This window comes from Cyanidioschyzon merolae, chromosome 9, assembly GCF_000091205.1.
Source record: "Cyanidioschyzon merolae strain 10D DNA, chromosome 9, complete genome".
In the NCBI taxonomy this organism is placed as follows: domain Eukaryota; phylum Rhodophyta; class Bangiophyceae; order Cyanidiales; family Cyanidiaceae; genus Cyanidioschyzon; species Cyanidioschyzon merolae.
In genome coordinates this window covers 386,512-408,880 of record NC_010135.1, presented here as the reverse complement: position 1 = coordinate 408,880, position 22,369 = coordinate 386,512, and the positions used below count along the sequence as shown (strand labels likewise).

General features: G+C 51.8%; 7 protein-coding genes across 7 annotated transcripts, besides 2 other annotated features; 3 read left to right on the top strand and 4 right to left on the bottom strand.

Moving 5' to 3' along the window:
• Nucleotides 1-2,142: 2,142 nt before the first annotated feature.
• On the bottom strand, nucleotides 2,143-3,765 carry CYME_CMI148C (probable trigger factor; the record flags this gene model as incomplete). Its single annotated transcript, XM_005536260.1, has 1 exon — nucleotides 2,143-3,765. One exon carries the CDS (start codon nucleotides 3,763-3,765, stop codon nucleotides 2,143-2,145), a length of 1,623 nt encoding a protein of 540 aa, XP_005536317.1.
• A 206-nt stretch (nucleotides 3,766-3,971) lies between these two features.
• Nucleotides 3,972-4,499, top strand: CYME_CMI147C (secreted/surface protein with fasciclin-like motif; the record flags this gene model as incomplete). Its single annotated transcript, XM_005536259.1, has 1 exon — nucleotides 3,972-4,499. One exon carries the CDS (start codon nucleotides 3,972-3,974, stop codon nucleotides 4,497-4,499), a length of 528 nt encoding a protein of 175 aa, XP_005536316.1.
• Nucleotides 4,500-5,084: 585 nt separating this feature from the next.
• CYME_CMI146C (similar to folate transporter/carrier) lies at nucleotides 5,085-6,290 on the top strand (the record flags this gene model as incomplete). Its single annotated transcript, XM_005536258.1, has 1 exon — nucleotides 5,085-6,290. The coding sequence occupies one exon, from the start codon at nucleotides 5,085-5,087 to the stop codon at nucleotides 6,288-6,290; it is 1,206 nt and encodes a 401-aa protein (XP_005536315.1).
• Nucleotides 6,291-6,973: 683 nt separating this feature from the next.
• CYME_CMI145C (hypothetical protein) lies at nucleotides 6,974-7,351 on the bottom strand (the record flags this gene model as incomplete). Its single annotated transcript, XM_005536257.1, has 1 exon — nucleotides 6,974-7,351. One exon carries the CDS (start codon nucleotides 7,349-7,351, stop codon nucleotides 6,974-6,976), a length of 378 nt encoding a protein of 125 aa, XP_005536314.1.
• A 1,497-nt stretch (nucleotides 7,352-8,848) lies between these two features.
• On the top strand, nucleotides 8,849-9,706 carry CYME_CMI144C (similar to ring finger protein; the record flags this gene model as incomplete). The annotated part of the gene is made up of 1 exon (XM_005536256.1): nucleotides 8,849-9,706. The coding sequence occupies one exon, from the start codon at nucleotides 8,849-8,851 to the stop codon at nucleotides 9,704-9,706; it is 858 nt and encodes a 285-aa protein (XP_005536313.1).
• A 762-nt stretch (nucleotides 9,707-10,468) lies between these two features.
• Nucleotides 10,469-11,362: a sequence feature (possible transcribed region).
• A 2,650-nt stretch (nucleotides 11,363-14,012) lies between these two features.
• On the bottom strand, nucleotides 14,013-15,929 carry CYME_CMI142C (dihydroxy-acid dehydratase; the record flags this gene model as incomplete). Its single annotated transcript, XM_005536255.1, has 1 exon — nucleotides 14,013-15,929. One exon carries the CDS (start codon nucleotides 15,927-15,929, stop codon nucleotides 14,013-14,015), a length of 1,917 nt encoding a protein of 638 aa, XP_005536312.1.
• Nucleotides 15,930-17,836: 1,907 nt separating this feature from the next.
• Nucleotides 17,837-19,470: a sequence feature (possible transcribed region).
• Nucleotides 19,471-19,510: 40 nt separating this feature from the next.
• On the bottom strand, nucleotides 19,511-19,864 carry CYME_CMI140C (60S acidic ribosomal protein P1; the record flags this gene model as incomplete). The annotated part of the gene is made up of 1 exon (XM_005536254.1): nucleotides 19,511-19,864. One exon carries the CDS (start codon nucleotides 19,862-19,864, stop codon nucleotides 19,511-19,513), a length of 354 nt encoding a protein of 117 aa, XP_005536311.1.
• Between the last annotated feature and the right edge of the window lie 2,505 nt (nucleotides 19,865-22,369).

Below are 22,369 nucleotides of genomic sequence, written 5' to 3'. Positions count from 1 at the left end.
CTGTATCAGGTCGACCTGAGTGCGTATGATCATCTGCTTGGCGGCATTCGAACAAATAGGCAAAGTCGCAGAGAGCGAACCCCGAGGTTGGGCGACCGAAACCTTTACGGCGACTGCTCACAGAGTCGCGCGCATCGCTACAGGTTTCACCGTTTATTGGCCCGTGGCCAACTGTTCTTTCCTGTGAGTCAACTGCTGAAAGCATTGGCCTGGTTTCTGAATTCGTGAAGACAACATCTCCTGGCAGCATCGTGTCGTGGCGCCCGCGTTCATGGCGACTTGGCTGGAAGTATTTTCTCCGTGAGCGGTTTGTCGGCTATGCCTCTCTACTAATTTCAAGGCTGCACGTGAAACGAGGTTTCTATCATTTTGTATCGCGATGGCAATTGAATCACGCAGCTCGTACAACTGCATTGCTCACGATGCTGTGCATTTTTGGATACGAACAACAGATGGCGAGGCTGAGATCATTTTGAAGTCGGTGGCGATGCTCCAGAGCGCTCTATAAACCCATGTCACAATAAAATCGAACGCGTCATCTAGCCCGGGTGTGGAATTTAAAGGTTTGGATCTCTTCCCCTTTTCACGAGGATTAGCTTTTGCGATCTTTTTCTGCGACTGGTTTCTTTTCCATTGCCTTGTCTCTGACTCTCGATAAGTCAGTCATTTCGGTCCCTCCAGCTCCGTTGTCAGCAGTCGAGTGATGTTGATGGCATCGTTTCAGCGCCGATTTCGTTTCTTCCGGTCTTTGCCTACGCATTTCACGCACAGACGGAATTTGCGATCTACGGATGGCTCCCCACATTCATCTTTTTTGTATACAGTATCGGCGCGCTTTGCAGTTGCGACACGGACGTGATCAAGTGTGCCCAGATTTCCAACATATCTCCTGGTCATTCGGGAGCCGCTCTTTGGCACGTGAACGTTTGCTTCATTGCTCGGCACATGTTCTTGAAGGTTACCGTATGCGGGCACCGATGCCCTGCTTTGTTTGCTCACCCAGGGCCGTAACGTGCGATCACGGGTATCTTCTCGCCAATTCCGTCGACGAGTACCCCGTGCGTTGCACGCGGAAGCGCACGCTGTTCCACACGTTTGCTGAACATTTGCTTTCTTTCACAGCACTGATGAGGTTTTTAGACCCGGCTGAACGATTGAGAATAAGGTAGAGCATATGATACGAGCCATACTCTGTTGCCTTCTCTTCTCTTTTCCGAACAGGATTGGATCCGAGGAAAGCGAGGTTGTTCATGATGAAACGATTACCGGAAGAAAAATCCGTGCTGGAGGTACCATCAAGAATTTCGAGGCGTCTACGATAACTTCGTGTGATTCTGCGAAGCTTTCGTAGCTGGAATTGATGCCTGCAGCGATTTATGTCCAAGTCCATGACGATTTCCTATCAAAGAAACGCAGCGGGATCTTTTGAAAGCAAATTCCCTAAAAGGTATCATGCTGCAAGTAAGCGCCTTTCGTCGATATCCACAAGTAGAGGTAAGTTGTACTACGAAAAGAACCGGTTATATGACGTGAGAAGTTCAGAGCACTTCTAGCATGCACTAGTGGAGTAAACATCAATGGCCAACTTCGATTTCATATTGTTCCTCGTGAACCTAGCTGCGCTACTCGCTGCCACTACGAGATGCGCTGAGACTGAAAAATCGAAAACTTGAAAAATGCTTGATTCTGGCATGCTGCATTTTAGGAACGGACACCAAAGGAGGCAGGTGTGGATGCATTGGATAATTGCATCGACATTTTCATAACTTCTTTCTCCAGCGCGTGCCGAATCTTTTTGATTTTTGAGACCTATCGAATTCTAGCGGCAGGGAGTTGAAAGAGTCGCTCCTAAAATAAGAGCGTAAAGCCTGAAGCAAAGTATGAATTGGTCAGCGCTTGGTCCTGCATTCTGAATGTAGAGGCTTTAAAACTAAAACATGTTTGGAAAAAATCGAAATGCAGGACGAGAGCGAGCTGTTCAGGATTCAGTCTTCATCTGGTAGGTGGAAAGGGCATGGTACTGGACAGAGATGTCGATCGAGACTGGTGGCTATCATTTGAACGCGGCTTCGTTGCTTGTAGATAGTGCTAACTTTCTCATAAAGTCATTTATCTGGGTCCCATGGACAAGGGCCTATTGGTTCAGGCGGCGAGCTGCGCCGGCACGGATCGTCTGCTCTCGTCTTCCACAGAGGAGCTGATAAATTTGAAGTTGCAATTCTTCCTGATAAAGTCAAAGACCAGTTCACGCTCCATAATAGCAACGAGGCGGTCACGAACAGGTTTCTCGTCAAAGTCTTCAGCACCAGCCAATTTTCGCTCCTCTTGCAGACGCCTCTCGAGTTCGGAGTCGTCGAGCTTGAGACCCTCAGACTCCACGATTTTGGAAACACCGAAACCGATGCGGAGGCTCCTCTCCGCAGTTCCTCTCGCAGGTCCAGTTCGGTAGCGTTCGTAGTTCTCCTTCGTAATCATAGCCTTGATTTTGTGATCTGGCACTCCTTGATTTTTCAGCTCAGTCATCAGCTCCGCGAACTGCCGTTTGATCTGCTCTTCAATTAAAGATTCAGGTAAATCCACTTCAGTAATGCTTAAAATAAAGTCTTCAATCGCTCGATCCATGTTCCGCTCGCGCATTACCTCTTTCTCTTCCACTAGTTTTGCGCGCAAAACGTCCTTCAATTTCTCGACATTTTCCTGCTCTGTGACCTGCCGCACCCACTCATCCGTCACCTCTGGAAGCACCCGCTCCTTGACAGCGTGGATTTTCACTTCAAATACTACAGATTTCCCCGCTAACTTCTTCACTTTGTGATTCTCCGGAAACCGTATGGGGATCTGTAGCACTTCGCCGACTTTAGCGCCAATGAGGCCCTCAACGAAGCCCTCCAGGAAGCGTCCTTTCTCGATCGGGACCTGGACATCATCTTCGGCTGCCACCCCACGAATACGCTCCCCTCGCTTACCATTCGGAAGCATTCGATAGCATCGAATGGATGCGATGGCAGTGTATCCGTAATCAATAGTACCACCCGGTACATCCCGGAGCTGTGCGGTTCGCTTTCGGAGATCCTCGAGCGTTCGCTCGACGAGTTCCTCTAGATCATCATCTGGCAGTCGCGCAACGACGATTTCCGTGCTCTTGTAAGACTCTTTCAACTTCGCCTCGGGCCATACCTCAACGCTGATATCAAAGGAGAGCGGCTCTCCAGGAACAAAACGCGCAACTACGTCCTCTGGTTTCTCAATTAACGTGGCGTTTCCTAAATACGGAATGCCTGCATCTTGTAGAGCGACCTTCACGTTCTCGTTGACCACCTCTTCCAGCGCTGAGGCATTAATATTCTTCTCTCCAAAGTAGCTCACGAGAACGTTTTTCGGAACCTTGCCTTTCCGAAACCCCGGGACAGTCGCGGTTTTCTCGAGCTCCTGCAACACCGAGTCTACTGCAGCCCGCGTACTCTCACCGTCGACCTTGATTCTTAGTGACACCCTCGATCCCTCCGATCCGAGTCGTTCTGATTCTACGGCCATAGCCAGGTTCGCGGCCACTAGTTTCCCGTGACTTCTCCGGTGAATGGAAGCGACGGAGCTGCGCTGACCTCTTTGGTGCGTCGGTGCAAGGCGCCAGAGGCCTGTCTTCGTCCACGAACGTTCCTGGCCATAACGCTTGCTTAGAAAAAGTGGACGAAACGCGGTGCTGTTGCACGAGGGGAAATGCAGGTGACACCCACCTACGATGAAAAGGGGGGTAGCTCGCCTCATGAACGGTACTCAAAGAAACCCGTCGTCGTCGTAGACCGGGCGACACCGGCGCTCGCTCGATTCGCGGCTGTTCGGAATGTCACGTGACAGAATACCCGACGAGCAGGTGAAGGACACGCGGATGCGATCGGGTATTTTCTCCTCCACACAAAATTTTGTTTCTGTAACCACTGTGTGACTCCGAGGGAGAGTGTTGCGTGAAAGAGATGAAGGTCGTAAGGGTTTTATTCGGACTATTTTGTATTCTCTCGCTCATACATGCAGTTAGAATTGAGGCACAGACGTTAAGTGAGGTCGAACGTGAGCATCCCGATATCAGCACGCTCATAACCCTCGTGAACAGCACGCTCTCGACTCAGCTAAGCGCTCTAGCTGCTGCGAACAGAACAATAACCGTTTTCGCTCCAGATAATACAGCTTTCGAAAGCTTGCCGGCGAATGTCACCGCGAGGCTTCATACGAACGAGACCCTTTTGAGGGACGTCTTGCTCTACCACATCGTGCCTGGGAACCTCTCGGCGCACTTTTTACTCGGCGAAGGGGTTATTTTAGTGAAAACGCTGTTCGACAACGAAACCCTCATGTTGAACGCTACAAGGACAACGATTTACGTCGAAGGAACACGGAAGGTTATAGTGCCGGACGTTTTCTTCGACCTCGGTGTCATACACATCATTAACGGAGTTCTGATTCCTCCGAGTTTACACGGTGCGGTATTATACGGAACTAGTTGAGCGACGGGGAATAGCTCTAAAAGTGGAAGAGTTATCTTGGCATGGACAGATCTATATGGAACGTATTTTCAACTTGAAAGGTAAAGTGTGCATGACTGAAACGTACCCTTGTGGCTGAAACTGCTCATCCTTGATGCATTTATCACATTTGATCGAAATTTTTACCTAGGGGTACTTCCCTATGCGAATAATCATTTTCGTGCTCGGCCATGCAGACGCATCGCAACCACTCTTACGAGCGCTCGTGATGTTTCCGTGGCATGTAACGTGGTATCTGTCGCATAGGAGAGAAACCCGTTTGTATTCGATAGTCACCGGTACCGCGCTTGTATCGCTATGCATCAAACAAAAGCGCATGTGAAGTACATTTGCGCTCGCGCTGCTACAGGCTTCTGGAAAATGTGCAAAACTCGTTGAAACAGGCGGTGTGCGATGAGAAAAATTTGAGTTCCGCAGCGGAGGTTCCACGGCTTGAAAAGGACCTCCAGTCAGTGATGAGAACGGCAAAGTTTCCGGTGGTTTCGAGAAGCTCAGTTTGAGACTTGGTTAAAAGTTTGACACAAGGTAGGGTTTCATGTGCGCCGTATGACGGACGGTCTTCGGGGTCCACCTGATCCTCTGCTCGATTACCAGGCTGAGGCTGAACGCCTTGCACCGCCAGCACGCGTGAGGGGCAGCGTTGAGGCTCTTCAGGGGTATGTGGCTCAAAGAGAACCAAGCGCACGCATCACTGGCGCACCGAGCGGTTCCTCAGAGGACAAGGGCACGGGTGCAGGTGCGCAGCCCCGAGCTGGTGTGACTCGCGCTATCGCGGGGCTGAGCGCTGGTTGCTTGAGCACTCTTGCCTTGCATCCTTTTGACCTGATAAAGACGCGCTATCAGGCGACCGATTTGCACGGAAAGCAAGGTGCTTTTTCGTATCGAACTATTACGAACGCGGTAGCAACAATAGTGCGGGAGGAAGGTCTCCGAAATGGCCTCTACAGAGGTGCCCTTCCCGCCGTTGTAGGTTCCTCGCTTTCCTGGGGAATCTATTTTGAAAGCTACCAACGAGCGAAAATGCTAGTAGCTCTTCTGGGACAACGTGTTAAAAGTGAGTACTTGTCCCAAAGAGGCAGCATCAACCATCTTATATCCGGCACAATTGCCGGCATCATAACCGTACTCTTGACGAATCCCATATGGCTCTTGAAAACACGTATGCAGCTGGAGAGGGGCTCGAAAGACAACTTCAAAGGTGCTCAGTTATCTCAAAACCAGGGGGGTGTATTCTCGACGATGCAATCTGTCTGGAGAGATGAAGGACTCAGGGGCTTCTATCGCGGCATTGGGCCCTCGATGTTTCTTGTGACGCACGGTGCAATCCAGTTCGCTGTGTACGAGAAAATCCGATTGTCTCTGCTTCGAAGGCGCTTCATGGCAAAGCTGAGCCGTTCGGAAGAACTTGAGAACGAGCTGGAACGATCTTTGGATTCTATTTCACTTCGGAACTCAGCAGGACAAGCAGAACGGCTGAGCGTCATTGAAAGTCTGATTGCAGCTACCGCTTCCAAAGTTATAGCCTCGCTTGTCACGTACCCATTGCAGGTTGCTCGCACACGCATGCAGCAGCGCGGCGCAGATCCGGTCGCGTACGGGAGTATGATTCGTGCGTTGCGTACAATCTACATGCGAAATAGCTTCCGGGGGCTTTACAGAGGCATTGTCGCGAATCTTCTTCGTGTGGCACCTTCATCGGCGATTACATTCATGTGTTATGAGCAGATTTCGCAACTTCTTGATAGGCTCTGACGAGATATGACAGATCCGCACCGAGGGCTGTCATTCACCGCCTGGACTCTTGTACATGAAATTTGCTCCCTTTCTTTTTGTTTCGAACTTGCACACTGTATACTGCAACCAAAAGCGCACGTGAATATTCACAAATGGGGATAGGAACCAATCTCAGGTACCTGGAGGTTGTTAGCTGCAGCATGGGACCCGATCATTATCTCCAGCGCGCGTCCGGAGCCGATCTTGCCGCTTGACCCGCAGTTAATGTGTAGAAAGCCGCTCTCAGTATCTTTCACAATGTATCCTTCGTGATGATGGCCACATAAATAAGCGATCGGAGGATATTTGCACAGAATTCGCGAAAGCGTCCTCACATCCAATAGACTGCGCCCGAACCTTTCGTAAAGCGCTGCTCCGTCCTGCTCCAACACAGGATAGTGTCCCACAACGACAGCATGCGTATGGTGTTTGCTTAAAATTGATTCTAGACGTTCACGCGTACCCTCGACGTAATGGCTACCGCTACTCCGCCACGACGGCCTGCAATGCTCCAGCGTTATAGCGACCAGCGATGCCGAGCAGGGAGCATCATTTAATTCGGATAAGTTCGAGTTCGCGGTTCCGAGCGTTACATAGCGCGGAGAGACCGCCCCGCCGCCCAGCATCTGAGCTCAAAAGGACAGTTCCATACAATGTCGGTTTCACTGGGTATAACCGTCATGGTTTCCGGCCACCATGATGAGAAACGGACCACTCGCCGTGCTTCTGTTTTTACCTTGCGCTGCCTCAAAAGTATTGCTACTTTCAATTAGCGGCCTTAAGTGCTCGTATGCCGTAGCGAACTCTTCACAGGTACCCGTTGACGTAAGATCACTCGAAAAAATAACGACATCCGGGTTTAGACTTTGTACGAGTTCACAGAGTGCTTTCGCAGCTTCGAGGGCAGCGAAGGCTTTCCTCCTCCCCGCAATGTACAGGTTTGCATAACCGAGAAGCTCCTTCCAGGTGGGGAGGTGTCCAGCGAGAGATACAGAGTGAAAATGAATATCCGTAAAGTGAAGTAAGCGTATAAGTTTCATTTTCTCTAAGCCAGAACCTGCGACGTACAAACTCTTCCTAATTTCCTGGAGCGTACTGGCCCCCGAGAGCCGGTCGCTCGCGAGTGCTGCCAAGCTGTGAACGTTCCCGCAACGAAGCGTCAAACATGTTCTGCTTACCAAAGACCTCTGCAGTAAGTGCGGCCAGCGCAAGCTCTTCCCCTGAAGTCCTACAAGGCGGTAATGCCGGCAGTTCACCGTAGCAACAAAGATGAGCTCTTTTCCGAACCTAACGGTGCTATGCAAATCTGCGCCACTTGGAAGCACGCTTCTCGAACTTTTGCAGGAGACAATGCATCATGACTCATCCGCGAGACAATAATAGTCATTGAAATAGACGTTGCACTTATCTTATGCAGGAGACAAGTTTTGTCCTTGTGCCTGATCTAACCTAGTCGAAGAAATATTCCTCACAGAGGAAGTATTATCTCTATAATCCATTCCCCGCATAAGCGAGACACCTTCCGGGAACGTGGGATTTGGAGAATTCTCCCCGCAGCAAGCAGATGAAGATGGAGGTTTCCACGACCGGGAACGGCTGTACACGAGACGTACGCTCTCCAGAGCTCACTGTGCGTTTACAAAAAGCAGCGTCTCACTCGATGCACTCAGGATAGTTCGATCGCCTACGCGAGCGCTGAAGAAAACAGTTCCGATGCATCCCATCAAATCACCGCTTTTCTGGAGCCCCGCTCTGAGGCATGCCGTGAACTGAAGATCGTCACGGACGCACGCTTTGAATTGGTACAATTTTACAGTCAATAAGCCATGTGAAATATCCCCGATCGGCCAGCAACTGCGGAGCCAGAGGCCGATGCGTAGGAGAGAGAATTCAACAACAGCAAACGACAGCGGCTAAAGCTTTAGCCTTGGATCGACCGCAGAGCGTCCACAAGGCCCTGCACTGCTCAATCATGCGACGGCAGCGTTATTCGTTATCTACTGCAATGCGTGTGGTATCCTTTCCCAACTCGCCTTTCCCGAGGCAGCACCCATAGTCTTGAACATGCCATATTCCATGTGCGTGGCTTCATTCACCAATAAGCTGTCGAGAAGCCGCATTGCTGCCGCACCCTCGCTGACCCTGCGCTTCCGAGCGTGTTCGAAGAAACTGAAGAATGGAGCACTCGGCATGACCCACTTTTCCGAAGATCAGTGCACTTCCAGAGTGCGAATCAATTGTAGACTGTATATAAGTTTATATAACTGAACAAATTTGATCCAGACCATGCCGCGCACCTGCACGTAGACCGCGTGAACAGGGTATGCGTCCTGCGTCCTGCGGCCGCAGCCCGCCCTCATCCAGAGTCACGGCGCGCGTCGCCGGGTGAAGCGCGCCGTTGGTCATCCGATCTGCGTCGTGTGGTTGAATCAAAACGCGCATGGAATTTGGGATACCCTACTTCCACAATTTCGCTTTTATCTTAACTTTGGAACTTCAACCGCCAGGTAGCTTTTTTCGGCACGTCCCCTAGAGGGATGGCAATAATCGTGTTCGGAATCGTGGCGGCGGTTTGTGTTTGTTTGCTTCTCGCCGCATGGCTCTATGCCTGCGTGCGAGAGCGGCGGGCGTTGCGCCGGGCTATGACTCGTGAGAGCGCCGCGAACCGAGCGGTCGGCGACGCAGAAGACCCCACACGCATGGGGAACCAGAGAGCTGTCTTCGTTGACGGCGTGTATCTGTACAGCATTCCGGGAAATGCGGGTGGAGAACAGAGAGCTCCGCCGGGCGGGGTAGCAGGAGCCGGCGTTTGGGGGCCGACTCGGATACCTGCGTCGCTCGTTCTTGCAAGACTCGATAAAACATCTCCTCCTGCTCCGCTTACAAGCTGTCCAAGCTGTGGAGCAGAGAGCCCAGCGGCAGCTGCAGCGCTCGCAACTGTGCCGAACGAAAGCCAGCGTGAGGGCAAAGGGCTCTGTGGAGCCGACGGCGTCTACTGCCAGTGCTGTTCAATCTGTCTTGATCCTTTTATGAAAGGTGACATGAGTCGCAAGCTCTCATGCGGTCATTTGTTCCATTCCCATTGCATAAGCAAGTGGGTTCAGAGGGCGAATCGTTGCCCGTTGTGTCAGCACGAAATCGTACGGCTTGAAGAGGTAGTCCAGGATCTGCGACAGACCCAGGGAGGTAGCGGCTCCAGTACTGGAACAGCACAAGATGCGGACACCGGCACAACAGCCGCCCCCGGCAGTGCCAGGACGCAGCCGCCTTCGGATTCGAGCATCTCTGGAACAGCGCGAAGCACTGCGCAGGAGAATAGACCTGTTCCAAGACCTCGAAACGCTCAGCAGTATCCCTTACTGGGATCACTCGGATCGGGTTTCTTTTTCGCGTAGAGTGAGCGATTGACGTGCAGCAGCAGCAGCAGCTTCAATGATTCAAAAAGTGGCACTTGGATAATTTTTATCTGTGAGCTCGGTACCGAATGATATGTATTTCAGCGATTTCTGGCACGAGTCTGAAGACAAGCGACGAGACTCACGCCGAGCAGCGTTTTCTTTTGAGGAGCAAAGCGCCGATCACTCCAAGATATGACAGACCGATGAGTCGGGTTGTTTCACAGAATAAGCGCAGTCTTAGCAGAATTCGCGAAGTTTTCTTTTAGTATGAAAGACATTTTCCAACAAGCAGAGATTCATGCATGGTCATTTTGATCGACTTGTCTATCTAATTAACCGACGGATGCTTCTTGGATGGTGCAAGTGTGCGGGGCGAGGTGCGATTGGTCAAAACAATAGCCTATGAGAAGTTGAGTGGAGAGGAGAGCGCAGTGCGTCCTATAGTCTGTGTTGGCAGCAGAAGAATCTCTTGATGTGGCATCCCCCATTGGATGCGCACAGTGTCTAGAAAGCATCGAATTTTTCAGGAGGCAATTCAGAGGTTCATGCATCGTGCTTTTGGCAGCTGGTCTTTTGGCGACAAGCTTCGTCAGTAGGATCGAGATTCGCTCGGTGAGCCGTTACGCCCAACGCGGATGTAGTGCTTGGTATCAACAGATCCACGTCGTTTGCGAGAATATTTGTTGGATTTGTGGCGGCAGAATCATCATCGTGAATTGCCAATATTCTGTGAAGAACACTGAGCCCTACACATGATCGTTTTTACCAAATATGGAAAACGCAGTATAAGTTGCAAAAAACGCGTTTTCCTGGCTTGCAGACACATTGTACAAACATTTGGGATACGCTACCGCGCGAAGACGCCCCAGTTCATGAAAACACCACCGCACGAGCGACAACAACCAATCTGCAGCAACAAGCGCGTGGTTGGTATCTGGCGCCATTCAGTGCCGGCTGAGAGCCCCGAGGCGTTATTTTGCGGAAACCCGGCTTCGACGCAGGTTACGTGTATCTGGTCATCCTTGAAGCCTTCGGAGTCTCCATTGCTCCATTTCTCTCAGCTCTGCATAGGTTCGCACGCCAGGTCGGAAAGAATCCTCCGTCTTGTTGTTACTTCTGCTCGCTGGAGCACCCGGTAGCCGCTCCAGCCATCCATCCTCCACGAGAATCTGAAGGAGTTCCGCCTCAAACCCTGATATGCGCACGTGTTCAGGTAACTGTTCTGCTATTCTGACACATTCCGAGAATGTTATGCTGCCTTCCTGGTGACTAGGGGAAAGCGGGTTCAAGAAACCTTTTTTTAAAATACCTTCAAACACTGCTCTCGCGTGTGCACTGTACAGGCAGGCTTCTCTACAGGACGCATCCTCTCTCGTGTTGCAAAGGGTTAGGTATGCCTTACTTTTATCGTCTGAGACCAAACGTACAGAAAAGTCCGCACCGTTGAGACGTCCGTTGAGACGAGAAACCAGCACATCAGGTTCAAGTGCCTCGAACTGCGCGAGGTTGGGTGTCGCGGGCTGCACCTCCTCGCCTTGCGTTACCTCGAGAAAGTTCCGATAATACGTCAGGGCCTCCTCGCTCTGTAGAAAACCTCTCGTGAAAAGGGTCTGCAACAGCGTCCTATCTGCTAGAGAAAGCAAGCCTGAGTCCATCGGGAAGACCTCCAACCACAAGATTCAACAATTTATCGGAACGAGCGGAGGTTACGCGCGCTTTAAGTCTTTCAACTCAATTCCACTTCGCCTACTCCGCTCCCCCATATACACAGCGGTGCATAGCAGGATATCGAAATCACGATGCCATGTACCCGATAGATCGTAGGCGAATCGCCTGTACCATACATATTCTTTACAGAACAGTGCATGGAGGACTGCGTTCCTCCTCCAGGTCGGTCGTACAACAGTACTCAGATGGTTGACGAACACTGACCGAAAGAAGTAGATGCACTCTGCGTCAAACATCGATATTCTCAGAGAATGCGCGCGATCAACGGTAGAAAACGGCCCGTTGACACCTTTTACGAAAGACAAATGCGAAAATAGTAGTCGCTACGCGCGTCCCTGTTCCTTAAAAGCGTGTTCGAGTGGTCCTGAATACACGGGGTACAGTCGCAAAAAGAAAGTCTCAGTTCGTGCACGGCCATTTCCCACCGAGGTCACAGCTACTTCAGCGTTCGTGGAACGCCACTATCCGTATGGAGCACAGGGACCGGGACACGGACGTCGGTTTGCTTGTTCAGTCGATGAAACTTGCTTCGGACGAGGCGGCCGGAGCGTAAATGGGTATTCGCGGACAGTGCACCCGCTGGATGTACGATCGAGCTCGAAGAGAGCGAGGATGTCATCATCTGCTTCAGACGGAGTGGACTTTATTTGCGGCCTCAGATTCACTAGTGGAGAAGGCTCATCGACCAACACCAGCCACTTGATCGAATCATGGAAGATTTCGCCCCGACGTCGGGCGACGTCCTTCTGCTGGACACCGTGGCATTTCACCATTCCCCTTGCGTTCGGGCTTTTGCCGATCCTGTCGAGGTATAGTGCTGCTTTTCATTCCTCTGTGCTCTACTTGATTCAACCTCATCAAAAGAATGTTTTCCATTGTGAAACGTATGATGTCGCTCCAGTGGGGTCATCGCTGAAGCTTCCGGCACACGTTGACACACGGGCGCATGGTGTCTTACTTTCGCGAGTCCTAGCTTTTGCGGGAAGGTCCTCACCTAAACGAATGAACAATCGCTATGATTTTGAAGAAACAGAGAATCCAAGGGAATGGTATGGATGTGGAAGTCGGGGATCCTGAGTTCCGTCATTGCTGGATTCGTCGCAGCCAGAACGAAAAATGCCTCCTCTCGCCGACCATCGAGCGAAGAAGAGCAAGTGGCGAAGAAGGAGAAGAAGGAGATAGGCGAGGGACGGTGTTTGTCGAGTGGAACGATGACGAGACTGTAGCGGAACAGAGGGCACGAGTACTAAGAACCCTCGGTGTGATGAGATCAGGGATCGGCAGTAAACGCATGGAGCTCGTAAGCCGAGACTTGAACGCTGCTACCAATATCAGACGATGCGTTGTGCTGAAGACGAGACCCGAGCAGCTGACACGATCCAACGCTATGCGGCAACTGCTGAGACTCGAAGTGTGCGTGAATCAACTGGAACCGATTGCAGGCGGCGGGTCAAAAAAGGATAATAAGCTTCTGCGAGTGGATATTCTTTTACCGCACACAATTGCGAATCTTTTTCGCCCCGCGAGCACAAACACAATTGTAACCAGGGCGCAATGCTTTGGAAATTGAAAGCTGGAATGGAAAGAGGTGTTTCTTGGAAAATTCTTAGTAGAGGAAGAATTCCAAGGCAGCGTTTTCATGAATGCGGACGGCGTCGCACGTGGGTTCCCCCGCCTGTTGGTAAACAGGTTCCGAACGCTAACACGACTGCGTGCAAAGTGAAGTCGCCCGGTGTCTTTTGGCTCGGACAGAGGCCACTTCAGCTGCAATCACCAGATACGATTGCATGGAAGACAGCACGGGACTGCACATACAAATACTTTCCGGCGAACTCATGTGTCAATTCGATATCATTAGCAAGAAGCAACTGAAGCGGAAAGAGACGAGTAATCTCTAAACATCTTGTAGGACATCTTATGAATGCGCTGGAAGCATTCTTTGGAAGTGACGGTGTCGCACTGACTTGGCTAGTGAGTCATCGGATGACCAAGTCTGTGCATACATCGCCAGGTCCGGAAAATGGGATGCATGGAGTTGCTAAGTCATTCGACGACGCTGCCTACCATCGTAGCGCAGGTTTATAAACCCAGATATACCCGGCGTATGGATAACACCCAGATGTTGTTGACGGTTTTATATCGAGAACTCGATCCGCGTTTTCAGAGCTTTTGAGGCACACGCGTGAAATGCGTTTTTTGCGCACCTTTTCATGATCAATATTGAATTTTCTTGATCGATAGGACGTTTCCAGTAACCGGAGACCTCACGGTATGACCACCATTGAGTGCTCTTTCATGGGGAATGCTGCCCAAACCGACGAGGGTATCAAAAATGGAGCATCCAGGCGTTTCCGATCGCCATGGCAGCGACTCCTGTGCCTCGAGGGGGACTGATCCTGCTGCCGTCAGCTGAGAACGGGCTATTAGACAGCCTTCAGGCATCTAAATGCAGGTCCCTGCCTTGGATTGACGAGTGGGTACATGGAAGCTGGGGATACACGGCGTAGCATTCCTACCAGGCTGTCACCGTCGTTTGCTGCGCCCCTTCTTCGAAAAGCCTCCGTTGACCGATGCTTTAAGTCTGACAGATCGTAATTGCTCCACGGCTGGCTGGTTGTACTAGGGAGCGGTACTTAGCGAGCAGGCCAGTGGCCGGCTTCTGAATCCGTTTCCAGCTGGCTCGGCGCCGATCCCATTCTGTAGACGTGAGGCCGACTACATCAATCGAGCGGGCATCAATATCGATGACGACTTGGTCGCCCTCCTGGAGCAAGGCGATGGGTCCGCCAACGTATGCCTCTGGACAGACGTGTCCGATCATGATCCCGTGACTCCCTCCGCTGAAGCGGCCGTCGGTGACCAGCGCCACATCTGAGCCCAGGCCCTGGCCGACGAGCGCTGAGCTCGGTGACAGCATCTCCGGACAGCCGGGGCCACCTGCCGGGCCTTCATAGCGAATAACCAAAACATCGCCTTTGCGAATCTGGCCTGCCAGGATAGCGTCGAGGGCCGAAGATTCCGAATCGAATACCCTGGCGGGACCTTGGTGTCGCCGAATTTCCTTCCCGCTAAGTTTAATGACGGCTCCTTCCGGCGCTAAATTGCCTTTCAGAACGAGGATGTGGCGTCCAGGAGGAGCGTACGGTCTAGTAACCGGAAGTATGACATCTTGATTTGGCGGCAAATCATTTGGAACATGTGCTAGGTTCTCTGCTAGTGTTTTCCCCGTGCAGGTCAGGCATTCGCCATGCAAATAGCCGTGTGCGAGCAGATGTTTCATGAGCACGGGTACCCCGCCAATTCGATCAAGGTCTGCCATAACATACTTGCTGAATGGTCGAAACTGCCCCAGGAGAGGAACTCTGGAACCAATCTCATGGAAGTCGTCAATTGTGAGCGGGATTTGCGCTTCATGTGCGAGAGCCAGCACGTGAAGCACGGCATTCGTGCTGCCACCCAAGGCCATTGCGACAACAATCGCGTTCTCAAACGCTTGTCGTGTTGCAATCTGCCGCGCAGTGATACCTCGCTCCAGACACGTGAAGAGCGCATCCACCGTATCGACGCAATCTTGTTTTTTGTTATCGGAAACGCTTCCTTCATAGGTCGCTGCCACATGACCAGCAGAGTATGGCACGGCTAGTCCAAGAGCAACCGCAATCGTGGCCATGGTGTTCGCTGTGAATGCGCCGGCACACGCCCCAGCTCCGGGGCAGGCATGCTTTTCCACTTCCAAGAGCTGCTCATCAGTTATACGGTTTGCAGAGCGCGCACCAATGGCCTCGAAGGCAGAAATGACGTCCAGGTTTTTTTCAGGCCCACCTGGTAGAATGGATCCTCCATAAAGGAAAACACCAATCGAATCATTTCGCAGCAGTGGCATTAATGCTCCAGGGATCGTCTTGTCACATCCACCGAGTGTGATCAAACCATCTGCCATGTAGGCCTCGTGCTGACACTCGATACAGTCCGCAATGAGATCGCGGCTAACGAGAGAGTAGCGCATGCCCGGGGTGCCCATCGTCTCTCCATCGGAGACCACCGGGGTGCCGTGCAGCAACGGTTTGCCTCCGCGGCTCTCAATACGGTCCGCAATGATGCGCGCCAACTCTATCATGTGGTCATTACATGGCGTCGCGTTGGTGTATGTGCACGATACTGTAATAAGTGGCTTGAAGAAGTCCTCGTCTTTGAAGCGGACTGCACGCAACATCGCTCTCGCCGCCGTACGCTTGATCCAGTCCGGTGCACCGGGTTGACTGCCGACCAGCGCAGCGGAACGGACTCTATGGTTCGTCACCCCGGACGCGGGCGTCTCACTTAGCCCCTCTGCTTTTAAGAATAAGGCGCCCTTGACTGGTTGCAGTGGGTGGCGCAAGAGTGCGCGATGCCCTCGGCGCTGCAGCCGAAGCCCGCGACCGTCTCTAGGAAACGAACCCTTTACAAAACTCGTCTCCGTTGTAGTCAAAAACTGAAGCGTATGGTTAGACATGGTGATGAGTTCCCTCCTAAGCTATCGATGAAGCAAGTCCTCGTTGCAAGCAGGTCCTTCCAGAATTGCCTGCGTCGATGAATGCGTGGAAGCGCAGTGGCATCTGCGAGCGTCGCAGAGGCGAGACACGGTCGTCCCAATGGGCAGGCTGCATACGTCAATGATGCACCAGCAGTAGCTTTCAGTGCTGCCTGAAAAACTGTAGTTTCCAGTGGCTGGAAGGTGCTGTTTGCTGAGATCCGCCATACGTCAGAGCGCCCGTGGTTGAACGTATAGTTGAGCAATGGTTGGCGACTGCAGTGAACCCCGTCTGGTGAGCTGCAACTTTTTACGTGGCAAAGAAGCCGTGTGGCAGCGGGAGCTAGGAGCTGTTGCACTGGCGTTCAACTTTGAGCTGTGAATCCTTTAAATTCTATGCAATCGCGTACTTTCGTCTTTGTTTATTTTTCTCGCAGGTATGCAATACGTAGATTTTGTACTGTAGAATGGGGAAAGGTCGGGAAAAGTCTTTAAGCTGTGACTGATAGCGCACAAACAGCGACCTGGCTTGTTCAACTTAGTCATATTGCGGTCAGTAGGTGGGCGGACCATCCTTCTCAAAGTGTTCATCTTGAAGTTCTTGCACTCAAAACAGAAGTTATCAAACACTATCTACTCGAATGCTTGTTCGTCAATCCATTCCATTCCGTGTGGTCTCTGTAGAATACCAACAGAGAAGCCGCATGATATGCAGTTTCCATTCCGCAGAAACGAGCATCGATGAAGAGACACGGATGGGCGAAGAAATATGCACGTCTCCATGGGAGACTGTCGTAAGATATCTAACAAACTTTATTTATCTCGCACTGAAACATGGAAGCTACATAGAGGAGCGACACGTTTTCGTCTCATTCAGTGAGGCTTCATGCCGCGGAAGTAATAAACCTGCAAAGGGGTATTCAAAGAACGGCGACTTTTCTTCGTAAACAAAAGATAAGCGAGCATGGTGGGGATCTCAGGCCGAACGGCGATGCAGTCGAATATTCGCTTCTAAATCCAAAAACAGGCAGGACTATTGAAAACACAATATTTCTTCGAAGCACCTCTTGGATTCTGCTTTTCACAGTCGTCTGTCCTGCCCTTCGACAATGTCGATTCTTATCTCTCAAAAGCGGTCAAGTAGCACGCAGCTGAGGTTTGCCTCGAATTGCTCTTCGTATTAGTTTTTTCGAACAGGTTCAGTCCCTTCGAGGATGTCTGCTCTGTTGTTCAACGACATTTTCAGTGCTCACGGATCAATAGACGAATCATTCGCATGTGTGACACCGTCCTTCCACAGGTCGGTCTCTAAATTCACCATACCGGGCTGCACTGGTATTCGTCTTCTCGTGCGTGGGAGGGAGCGGAAAGGCGGGCTACGTTCTGTCAGCGCGCTCTCGACGAAAAGGTTAAAGAAAAGGTACTTCAGGAATAATAGGGAAATGTATAGAAAAAGCGATTTCCAGTGCTAACCCTCACTCAGCGCATCGCAGTCTCGCGCCGAACACCGGATATAGCGAACAGTGACCACATCTGCAGTAGCCTGGCAAGTAAAGGAGAAGGCAAAAAAACGAGAAATGGAAGAAGCCATCGGAGGGGGACGAGAAAGATCCCCCCGAAAAGAAGACGAGAAGGGACACGAAGGAATCCCTTGCGAGCGACAGGATCAGTCTGAGACTATCGTCGAGGCTCCGTCACTAAGACACATCAATGGGTAGAATTTTCGAAGTAGTTACGTGCGGGACGCGATCAGAGATTGCGCGGCTTTCTACCCGAGAAAGTCCCGCCCAAATACTCCCATGCAATGGCGCATCTCTTCATCCGATCATTTGTAGGCGTCCCGGACGCAGGGCTGGGAGCTGTCCACATCCCTCTGGAATTTGTCGATCAGACCCTCTTGCAGGAACACAGCTAGTGCTCTGGACAGAAGATACAGAATGGCCTGAACTTCAGATCAGAGATTTGCACACATACTTCTCGGAGCAACTTGACGTGTCTCCAAAGCTCGTCGGCGATCTTGAAACATCTTCAGCTCAGGTGCCGGAAAGTTTCCAACCGCCCTCATAAACCAAGGCCACCTACATAGCGCCGTCGAGCGCTTCATGAGGCGCGTCCTGCGAGCTTCATGCCTGTTGTTCCCTCCGTTCACCGGCCCCAAACAGTAGGGACTGGTGTGTAGGAGGCCTGCGGACGTCGATGGAGGCCAGCGCCGACCTGGCAGCGGCGGAGGACATCGAACTGGTAGCGAGTGTGGAAGAGGCGCCGCAACGAGTACGAGAGGCGCCTCGGATCGTCGGAGCTCGTGGCGTTGGTCTCGACCTCGCAGCGACGGACGACGTATCTAAAAGATGGTCGGAACGTGGTGTCTGTCCTTGTTGCGCCTTGTGCGATCTATCTACTAGAGCATACACCGAGAGCAGGCATGGATGCCCCGAGATGCCCATCGATGAGCCGAGCACGTTGTCCACGCATCAGGGCCACGGATGCACGCTGAAACCGAGAGAGAAGAAGAGCGTGAACCAGAGCCGCATGCACGAGATGGTGAACGGTACGTTCATCGAATGTCAGATGAGGAGGCAATCGAAAGCGAGGTGCTATCTACGGAGTGCTTTTGAAAGCAGTCACGCGCGCAAGCACTTTCTGCGGCGACCCTTGAACGCCTTGATCGACATCCGGAACTGTCTCGTGCTTCGGGGGCGCGTAGCGGGTCTGTTTCGAGTGAAGCTTCCGTGGAAACGGTTAGCACTTTTTTGGACATTGCGCTGAATGTCTGAGGCGTTTCGATTGAGAAAATCAGTTTCCAGGAGTGAGGACATTGGACTCTCGACGGAAGCAGGGCACTGGTATCATCCAGGCAGCATTCTAGAATGGCTGGTGCGGCGTCTATATTTAGATACAATGAGAACGTTTCCCCTGTGCAACTGGGGAACGAGAATGGTGCTATGTTATTTGATATCACTGAGTATAACCGTGACGGACTGGGAAATTCCAAAGCTCTGCATAGCAGTCTGGATGTGTTTAAATTGCGCTGCATACGTTTGCGACTGGGCAGCTCCTGCAGAATGCGCAGTTCAGCAGACTGCGTGTCGGATATCGGGGTGGCTTTCTCGCGAATTTTTCGGAATTGATTGACTTTGGCAAGGTTTAGGCGCGTGAGAGAATGGTAGTTCGTGCGGAGCGCGATGAATGCGCTTCCAGCCCACCATGTGAATTGGGTAGGTTTGATGTGGAGAGGTGGACCAGAAATACGTCTCTCTCATCTTCATCCCATCACGAGGATGCGATCCTCTGCGCCGATGATGACCCCCGGCAACGAATGTTTCCCATACGACCACATTCAAAAGCCGCCAGTGGATGCGCCGACATTTCTAGCTGTCGACGTGGACGCGGCACTTCAGGACTCTGCTCAGAAATGCGGCACATGGATCCACGAGCACTGTCGATTCACAGCGCTGAACGCTCTGCCGCGTACTCCCTCAGGAGGTTTCATACAAGCACCCTAAATCAACAGCGAGATCGCCACGAGTCATTAATTTCTAAGAATACATCACTTGAGCCTTGCTCTAGTCAAAAAGGCCGAATCCGAGATCTTCGTCACTTTCCTCTTTCGCCTCCTCCTTCTTTTCCTCGGCGGCGGCCGCTGCCGCTCCCGTTGACGCTCCCGCCGCACTGCCCTGAGGGACGGCACCTGCCGGCACCGCAACGACAGTTGGGGCGCTACCTAAGGAACCGATTATTCCTTCCAAATCTGCGCCTTTCATTGCTCGTGCAAACATTCCATACCAAAAGTTTTCCAAATCCATTCCGGCAGCTGTGATGACAGCCTTCAGATTATCCGCGCTGACTTCCGCTTCAGCGTCGTGCAATAACAAGGCTGCATATGCAAGAGCAAGCTGTGTCGTCTCCAGTGAGTCCATCTGTGTAGTTCCTGCTCAAACTCTGCTCCAAGGCGCACAGAGTGCTGGACGCCAACATCGCAACGAAAACGCCGCGGCATCAGCGCGGCGCGATCGGCGATCCGCACGAGAGATGTCACGTGACACTCCGCCACCAATGTCTGTTCAATTTGGAGGACGGAGGTGCTCGCTGTGATCCTGCTCAACCATTCTTTCGCCGCTCTTTTTCTAGATGTATAGCCACGAAATGCCAAGTGCAGCAATACGGGTTTGCGGATTCATGAATAGTTTAAGAATGTTTTGCATCTCTTCGGGTATGATCCCTCGATGCTTTTCCGCTGGAGATCGTGATCGCCATCGGAATCAAACTGATCCAAGGCTGTGTTGAAATAGGGTCTGTGGTGAACAAAAATAATTACCCAATCTATGTCAGGAAGCCTCCACTTTCCCCTTTCCTTCCGTGGAGAATGCTCAAATCGCCCATTCTACAAATTATCGATCTTTCTACATGAGCGCAGCTCGTGTGCGCTGCACCTCGCGCAGCAACACTCACAAGAAGAAAAGCTCGACATCGACCCGTGACGACTTGCTCTCAAGCACACTCCGAAACTTCAACGAAGTCGTCAGGTCAAACTAGAACCCACTCCGTTCGTACGATCCACCCCTCCCTCTTGGTGGCTATCGACGCGTCGACACTCGACAGCAGCAGCACGGAATGGCTCACGGGACGCGCTTCCGGGCGCTCCCGTCTCTTCAGTTTGTAAGGAAGGGGGTCCTTGGACTCGGAATTCAGTCCTCGCATCGATCGCCTCCGATGGAGGGTGTGTCACCATTTCGCACAAAGAGGCCGTTCACTTGTCCGAATTTCTCAGCCTTTACTCGACACTGGATTTTCATTCTGGTTCTCATATCAAGGCCGACATCACCGCGTTCCAGAAAGCCGCCATCGAATGGAACAGTGTGCGCTTGCGCCTGCACAACACATAGTCCTCGCGGACGAGATAGCCCTGAAGGAGACTGTGATCGTGCGGCGAGACACCTGGCGCGGGAATATATGAGCGCATCCAGCAGAGCCTTCTGTACCGGTCACGGACATGTACAGTGCGCTGATGAAAACGTTCACGCTCAACAGAGAAGCGTACCGAGCGGGAGGTGTCCTGGACATATGCGAGCGCCTGAGCGCAGTGAAGGACCACATCTGCGAGACGCGCACCGATGCTATGTGGTAAGATGATGGAAATCGCATGTTGAGCATAGATCGCAACTACAATCTGACCACGACTTCACTGACAACAGCTGCGAAGCGCCCAATCGGTGCTTTCACGCATCCATCCATATCGTTCGACTGCCGACGACGGAGCCGAAGGGACAGGGCAGAAAAGCATACTGAAAACCTTAGATTTCGAGAGGAGAAGCAATCAGTCGCGGAAATAGCCCGAAAAACTGGTATTAATAACTGTGGGCAGGACGCCAATCTTTAATGTGTACGCAATTATCAAGTATCGAATCTATTCTATTCTGACATGGGCGCAGCCGAGTTTTGCAGAAGCCAGCACATGCATGCGCTTCGTAACACACATGATCATAGAGGTACATCCCAGCAAAAGCACTGACCGCGCGTCTTCAACTTGATTGCGTTTCTATGACATGTCCTGTTATTACGCGGGTCATGACGAGTCAAACGCTGTGCTGCACAAAATTGAAAAAACATATGTAGAGCGCATTGAAGCGACGCGCGCTGCTTGCGTTTCCGACTAGAATCCATCGACACGCTTCGAAAACCGATTCTCCACAAAAGCCCAGACGTCAGAGACCTTTCCGAATAGTATTCAAGTCCGGCGCTTTCGGTAGTGCTTGTGCATTCGACATTGTTTACCTTTTTATCAACACATGAAGCGGTTTCCATACATTCTCAACCGTGATTCGCATGACACAAGTACTGCTTGCCGAACCCGGATTTGATTGGAGTGTGCATCCCAAACTATAAGCACGAGACTTCACAGAGGCGCGGTCGCGTGAGCAGCAAGTATCCAGTGAAGCTTCGGAATGCGCGTCATCGAAAATGTCGACCCAGGAACGAGATCCAACTTAATCTGCAGAGCGTCTCGTGGAACGCATAGACCACGTTAGCTTCGACACAGCAGGTACGAGGAACTGCTGGAGAGGCCATCGGGGCATTTCGTCCATAAAACTGCCTCCTTTTCATCCTGTGCCTTCACTCCGATTCATGACAATGGCGGAGTCCCGATGCGTGCATCCAGAGTGCTGAACAGCAGGCTTACATGTTGCCCTTCACCTCGCAGCGTATCCTCCTCGACCGGGAGCTCCGTGCCGAATGGGCCTCCAACATTCCCACAGGCGTGCTCGTTTCACTTGAGAACCTTCAAAATTCAGGCCCGACACCAGTCGATGCCGAACGGCTTTATCGCAACCAAGATTATGCGATGCACGCATGGTGAAGAGGCATCAAAACATAGGGTTTCACTGGGTCCGAAAACTTTTAATTGCCCATATCACCCGATAACT